Raw genomic sequence first — 7502 nt, forward strand, 5'->3', positions numbered from 1 at the left:
CAATCCGTGAAGCTGTCCGCAGCCACTGCAGCACAAGTTCGATCCCCAGCCAGAGAGCTGCCCACATGGCGCAGCAGACCTCTCCTGTCTTGCCCGCTGCTCCCCTCAGCAGTGTATCTCAGTCAGTCTGCCTATTCTGCTCCCCACTCTGTCTCTGGTGAATCCTCTCACCCCCTACACCTCTGACCTGTGCCCCAGTTCTTGTGTGCATAAATAAATAAATCTTTAAAAAAATATTTAAAGAGAATCCTTGCTTGTACCACTGTGTTGACATTTTTACACCAAGCTGGGTTGGGCTACAAGGAGCTCAGGACTCCTAGGAAGCTCTCACTTTGCAGGCAGTGTGTGCACCGAGCACCCCACACATTTCCCCTGCTGTCCCATTGGTCAAGCCTATCAGGAAGAATTTTAAAATATCCGATTTCAAACTTTATTTAGTAACATGAGTACTGGAAAGGACTGAGAAGCAAAAGCCATACCTCTATCCCCCACCTCTCTTCAATCATGTCCTACCTGATCTCTCCCACCCACTGCAGCTCCCGCAGCCCCAGGACGCTGCCCTGCGTCCCCCTTCCTGCTCCACCCGTGAGAGAATGCTGGAGATTCCTACTGAGTGAGCTTGGGAAGAAGAAGGTGGGCAAGGTTTCTGAGACTGGGATGGGAAGACCACAGTAAGTCAGCTGGACCCTACCCTTCGAAGTCGAGTGCTACTTGGCTCTGCTTCTGCCATCACCGCTCAGTATAGGATGGCTTGGTCTGTGATACCAACAGTGTGGGGAGAGGAGCCTTCCTGGTGGCGCAAGGGTTAAGTACAGCACTGTGAAGCTGTCCTCAGCCTCTGCAGCACGAGTTCGATCCAGGGCCAGGGAGCTACCCACATGGTGCAGCAGACCTCTCCTGGCTCGCCCGCTGCTCCCTTCAGCAGTGTGTTTCAGTCAGTCTGCCTGTTCTGCTCCCCACTCTGTCTCTGGTGAATCCTTTCACACACACACCCCCACCGCACCTCTGGCCCGTACCCCAGTTCTTGTATGCATCAATCTTTAAAAAAAAAAAAAAGAATGTGGGAAGAGGGGGGCCGAGTGTGTCACCAGCCTAAGTGCTGAAGTGTCGAGCCCCAGCTCTGAGGCGGCGATCTCTAAAGGGATATCCTTAGATGAGGTAGACACCAAGATGGGGTTTCCCATTGTCGGGGGCTTTTGCTCACCGAGTGGGGAGTCCCCCTGCCCCTTCTCCTCCCTCCTAGGTTCCCTGAAAGGCTGATGACACCCCGTTAACTACACTTGCCTTCGGGAGGAGCTGCCCTTTGAGCAGTTTCCAGCTCTCTTGATCATCACCGGGCCAGCCGCACGGGGGTGATCTGAGTCATAGGCACATGATGCAGTGCTGGGGGCGAGGGCCACACTCCACTGGCGGGTGATGTCACCTGCCAGACCCCTGTGCCTTTCCTTGCCTACTTGGGGGTTCTCCCTCATGGCTTTCCCCCCCGCCCCCCCCCTTACTCCCCATCTGCAGGGACTGTGAGTGTGTCGGAGAAAAGCTGGTTCCCGCTGGATCCTGCATGGCGGGGGCAGGAGATTTTCTGTGGCCAGGCCCGAGTGTTTTTTATATCCGAGTCTAGTGAGTCCCTGGGTGTGGTACTGTGAGGGTTAGAAAGCTCAGAAATGGAAAATAGTTAACGTTCAGGGTAGCAAATGAACACAGTCTGCCAATTTGCATTTTCCCTTTCATTCTGACTCATCTTCCCCTCTCCCCACCCTATTATTGCCCCTCCATCGGCCCCACCCACTGGAGCACCCTGTCTCATCTAGGAAGGTGCCGCAGCTGCCTGCACCCAAGCTAGAATGAGAGGGGAGGCAAGGCAGTTCAGGTCTGGAGGGAGCGCCTGGGAGGCTGCACCGAATATTCTGGAGGCGCTGCTGGGCGTGGAGGACAGGCATGGAATGATCTGTCGACATTTAACGAATGAATGAAGGATGTGCTTCAGGATGCGAGAGAATAGGATAGTAAGAAACAGAAAAAGGAGTTGCATCTCCCCTGCCTCCATTCCCCAGGTTAAAGAATGCTAAAGAGGGGGAAACTCTGGGGACCTTGACCCATTGGGCAGGAAGTGAAAGAAACCCCGGAGTTCTGATTTCAGAGAAATGTCATTTGTCATCAACCCAGAGAAGTTTCTTCTCTTCGAAGACCACCGCAGGTCCTTCCTGGGGTTGCCCCTCCAGAGCTTGGTGGGAGGATCTGAGTCATTCACACACCCAGTCCCCAGCGGTGACCCAAATGGCAGGGGTCCCTCCTGCAGAGCAGTTGGGGCTCCGGGGTACCCGTGCAGGGAGAGGCAGGAGCAGGTGTACATTTGTCCTGCTTGACTCTCCTTGGGATTCGGCTTCTCTTGACCTGAGGCGTAAATAAGAAACAGCTTCCAGCTCGAGAGCGCTGCAGACACCTCTGAGCACCCAAACGGGAATGATCTGAATGTGGCGATGGACCAGCACCCCACTTTCACCTTCATCACGCCATCTTCACCCCTGCCTCCAGTGAGGTACGCAGAGGGTGTCCCTATTTCGTGGAGGGGATAACTGAGGCTCAGAGAGTGACTTGTCCAGGGTGACTCAACTAGTCAGTAAATGGCAGAGCTGAGACTCAAATGCAGGTGTGATTACTCCAAAGTTCCTGTTGCCGCAGATCACTGTGACTCGAACTCATGGATGAATCACAGGGCTTAGAAGGCAGATGGGGGCTGCATTCTAGAAATGGAGGGGGTTGGCCTCTCCTGGAGGGGTGTCACAAAGTCAGGGGTATAAAACCACACCCATTTTTGGGGGGAACTACAGCAGACTGATACTTGGGACATCCAATGGAAGACTGTGAGGTCAAGGGCGGGGCTAGCTCCAAGGGGTGCCCAGGCGCCCCAACAGCAGATCAGAGCAAATGGTGTCCAGGAGGAAACTACACCCGGTGAGTAGTTGCTGGTCTCCAGCAGAGACTCTTCTCCCATTGCACTGCTTTCTGTCCGCTTCCTGCCAACCTGTAGCTCTCCCCCTGGGGTGCCCAAGTAGTAATCCTCCCACCTCACTCACCATGTGCCCACACCTGGGAACGCACCTGCTGCTGGGCACTAATGCTTAGGTCTGTCTCTTGGTATCTGGGTTCCCAGTTCTGTTCTCAAAAGCCAATGCGGTGGTTTTGATGTGTAATAAACTTCTGCCTTGTTGGATTGTTTTTCTAGTCTTCATTTTTGGCTCATAAAAAGGCAAAATTGGGGCCTCCCTAGTGGCGCAAGGGGTTAAGATGCAACCTATGAAACTAACCACAGCCACTGCAGCAAGAGTTCGATCCCTGGCCAGGAAGCTGACCCACATGGCGCAGCAGACCTCTCCTGTCTCGCCCGCTGCTCCCCTCAGCAGTGTATTTCAGTCAGTCTGCCTGTTCTGTTCCCCACTGTCTCTGGTGAATCCTCTCACCCCCACCCCCCACACCTCTGGCCTGTACCTCAGCTCTTGTATGCATAAAAATAAAATCTTAAAAAAAAAAAAGCAAAATGAATGATCTAAATAGCCTCTCCCTTTACAGCTCCTGTTTCCTTTTCTCCTGCTTGCTCCCAGGGTCAATGCCTCAGAAATCCCTCTCCATTCTTGGGTCTGTCCCCGGGCTTCTGTGCCTGCTGTCTTAACTCACTGGATAGGAGCCTTTGATCCTTTCCAGTTTGAGGATGTGTTCTAGAAGCTTCAGCCTCAAGGTGACGGATCAATGCCTTAGTGACTGCAGCTTTTACCCCTAGCTTGCTACCCTTCTGGCCTCTCAGGCCCCCTCAGTTCCATGTGCTGGGTTTGTGTGGGGAGGACACACTTGCTTTCTAAGTTCTCCCGTGAAGTCATGCCTTGCCAGGGTGATCTCTGACTGGAATGAGGAAAGCCTGACCTGCTCGGTTTTTTCCTGCAGCTGCGGGAACGGAGAAGCAGAAGCATCAGCGTCTGCTATCCTAAGCCAGAGACTGTCCACTGACAGGACCATCTGCCTGAGTCACAGACCACTCCTTGATACATATTTTTTAAAGATTTATTTATTTATACAAGCGCTGGGTACAGTCAGAAGTGCGGGAGGGTGAGAGAATTCACCAGAGCCAGAGCGGGGAACAGAACAGGCAGACTGACAAAGTACACTGTGAGGGGAGCAGTGGGCGGCAGGAGAGGTCTGCGCGCCATGTGGGACCCTCGCCGGTGGCTGGGGATCAAACTGGTGCTGCAGAGGCTGCGGGCAGCTCACAACCCAGCGTTCAACCGCTGCGCCACTGGGGAGGCCCACTCCTTGATTATTATTTTTTTTAAAGATTTATTTATTTATTATACAAGCACTGGGTACAGTCAGAAGCGCGGGAGGGTGAGAGAATTCACCAGAGCCAGAGCGGGGAGCAGAGCAGGCAGAAGGACCGAAGTACACTGCTGAGGGGAGCAGCGGGCGGCAGGAGAGGTCTGCTCGCCATGTGGGACCCTCACCTGGGGGCCAGGGAACGAACCCACGCTGCAGAGGCTGCGGGCAGCTTCGCAACCCAGCGCTCAACCGCTGCGCCACTGGGGAGGCCCTCCTTGATATTTTTAACTGCCTAATCCTTGCTCGGGCAGCCCTGAATCTGGTCTCAGCCCACTGTGATTTTGGACAAGCTCAGGCCCTTTCTGGGGTTAGCAAATTTGCTTCCTTCAGGGCAGAGAGCTCTGGACCAGAACTAGCCACTCTCTCTTCCCTCACCTCCACAGGCTTGAAGATACGCTGTTCCTTCCTTCCCTTTCTGCCACGGACCTCACATTGTAGTTTATCTCCCAGAGGCTCTGAGATTGGCACCCCGGGAAAGCAAAATGCCTCTGTCCCCAACAAGACTGCCTAGCCCCTACGGCTCCGACCGGCTGGTACGTCTGGCAGCCAGGCTCCGACCAGCACTCTGTGACACCCTGATCACTGTGGGCAGCCAGGAGTTCCCCGCCCACAGCCTGGTACTAGCAGGTGTGAGCCAGCAGCTGGGCCGCAGGGGCCACTGGACTCTGGTGAAAGGCATCAGTCCTTCCACCTTTGCCCAGCTTCTGTTCTTTGTTTATGGGGAGAGTGTTGAGCTGCAGCCTGGGGAACTGGGGCCCCTTGAAGAGGCAGCCAGGGCCTTGGGGGTGCAGTCCCTGGAAGAGGCATGTAAGAAGGCTCGAAGGAACAGGGCTAGCCAAGACCTGGATCTAGGACTGAAGGATCATCAGGAGGAGTCAGAGACACTCACAGGGGATTCTGGGAGCGAACCCTGGGGCCGCGGGGAGAAGCAGAGGCCAGAGAAGTCTGTTAGAGCTGGTGGGAGAGAACAGGAGGACTTCTGTGAGCACAGGCTACCGAGAGAGAACCCCGAAATGGCAGAGGCGATGCAGGAGTGCCGGGAGGAGCAGAGGAGAGCCAAGGAGAAGAAACTCAACCAATCCTCTATTGGCCACAGCGGAGCAGATGGGACGCAAGACGTGATCACGTGGGTGAGGGAGAGTTCAGAGGGCCCTGAGGAATGTCGGGGGGCCCCTGGCTCCCTCCCCCCACCAGGTTCCCTGCAAACCAGCGGCATTCCCAGGCCTTGGTGGGCTGAGGCATCTTGGTCGGGGGAGGGCCAGCCTGCCCTGTGGAGCCTCCTGCTGTTGCCGCCCAGATATGGCACTCCTTTCTCCCATAGCACCCCCATCCCTGGAACCTGGCAGGAGGTCTGGCCTTGGGACCAGAGGTGAGTGAAGGCCTCCCAGGCTGGAAGGGAATGGCTCAGGAGACGCAGCAGTGATGGGTGGAAAGAGGACCCAATTTCTTCTCTGGTCTACCTTTCCCAAGCTGGGAACAGGACAAGTTCCCAGCATAGAAGAAGCCACAGCCCAGCTCCGGGGGGTGGGGTGGGGGGGGGGACGGACGTGACTCAGGACACCCCTATGCCAAGAACGGGCTCGGCCAGGATCCCAGGTTTTGCTAAGGCTGTAATTCTTTCCCTTCTCCCCCGACCCTTCCACAGGATTCCATCACCCCTTAACCTCCACAAAGGGCTCTGGAGCCAGAACCAGTTGGCCTTCTCCAACCCAGTCCCAGGTAAGCCCCTCACTGCTCTGCATGAACCCTATAATGTGGCCTCTCTTCTGGGGCTGGGGCTCCAGAACTCCAAACTGAGCAGGGGCCCTACTTCATTCTGCTCCCTCCAGGATCCTTCCCCCAGAGCCTGGCACAGCTCAGTCCTGGGGAGATGAGAGAGTCTAAGCAGAGGCACACAGGTGAGTAGGGGGAGCGCGCTTTTGCCTCAGTCCCACTGTAGAGGCCCTGAAGTCTGGTCTGGTGACCTGGCTCTGGGATTCCCAGCCCTGCCCGCCTTTGCCATCTTTATCCCCACAGATGCACTTGCAACCTGTGTGGGTCATGTGGGCACAGCAGGCAACCCATCTCACCAGCACCCTCCCCAGCCCCCTGCTGCCCGGTCTCGGCCTTATTCTTGTTCTGACTGCGGAAAGAGGTTTTCACTCAAGCATCAGATGGAGACACATTACCGAGTCCATACAGGTACGGACTCCCTGCCCAGTTTCAACTGTGTGCTTCCTTCCAAACTCCAGTCTGCCGCCCAGAGCCCCTCTGCGTGCCTGGCTCCTGCACAACTCCCTGGCCGGTGGCCCTATCTACCCCCATTCACCAGCGTCCTCTCCACCCGTCCTAGGAGAGAAGCCCTTCTCCTGTAGCCTCTGTCCCCAGCGCTCCCGGGACTTCTCGGCCATGACCAAACACCTGCGGACGCACGGGGCGGCCCCCTACCGTTGCCCTCTGTGCCGGGCCGGCTGCCCCAGCCTGGCCTCCATGCAGGCGCACATGCGCGGCCACTCGCCCAGCCAGCTCCCGCCCGGATGGACCATTCGCTCCACCTTCCTCTACTCCTCCTCCTCCTCCTCTTCCTCCTCGCGGCAGGCCAGGGCCTCGACCCCTCCTTGCAGTTCCCCTTCCTCCACCACTTGACCGAGTGTCGGGAGCTTCTTGGGCCTCAGTGAGGAGTACAATAAAAGACGGGCCGGCGGGCTGGCGAGGCTTCTGATCCGGCACCGCGGCGAGGGCAGCCTAGCGAATTCTGCTCCCAGAAGCGCCGCAGAAAAGGGCACCCGCGTCCTCTCCCGGACGACCACGGGAGGCCGCAGAAGCCGGGGCCAGCGAGCCCGGGTGGGGTGAGGAGACAGTGAAGTCTGCAAGAGTGAAAGTTAACTGTGTGGGGTCTGGCGATTTCATCACCAAAATAAAGCGTTTCCTGTGCCTCCTCTCAGGACAAGAAAGCCAAGTCCACACTTTGGTCTGTGCGCGGGGGCGGCGGTGGGTACCCAGCCCTGGCCCTTATCCTGCAGCGGCCCCTGGTGGCCCTGCGGCCCCGGCTCAGCGCGGCGGCTCCCTCCTCCAGCCACTGGGGCTGCCTGTCCTCCCCCGGAGGCAGCGGCGCGAGGGCTCGGGTGAGGCAGACTGGGCAGCGCGCCTGGGGGGAG

At 57.0% G+C, this 7502-nt stretch overlaps 1 protein-coding gene across 1 annotated transcript; it reads left to right on the top strand.

Moving 5' to 3' along the window:
• Positions 1–4832: 4832 nt before the first annotated feature.
• ZBTB32 (zinc finger and BTB domain containing 32) lies at positions 4833–6990 on the top strand (the record flags this gene model as incomplete). The annotated part of the gene is made up of 5 exons (XM_084256594.1): positions 4833–5734; positions 6011–6084; positions 6195–6263; positions 6382–6546; positions 6698–6990. The coding sequence occupies exons 1-5, from the start codon at positions 4848–4850 to the stop codon at positions 6988–6990; spliced, it is 1488 nt and encodes a 495-aa protein (XP_084112720.1). The 5' UTR covers positions 4833–4847.
• Between the last annotated feature and the right edge of the window lie 512 nt (positions 6991–7502).

This window comes from Talpa europaea, assembly GCF_964194135.1.
Source record: "Talpa europaea genome assembly, chromosome: 16".
NCBI lineage: Eukaryota > Metazoa > Chordata > Mammalia > Eulipotyphla > Talpidae > Talpa > Talpa europaea.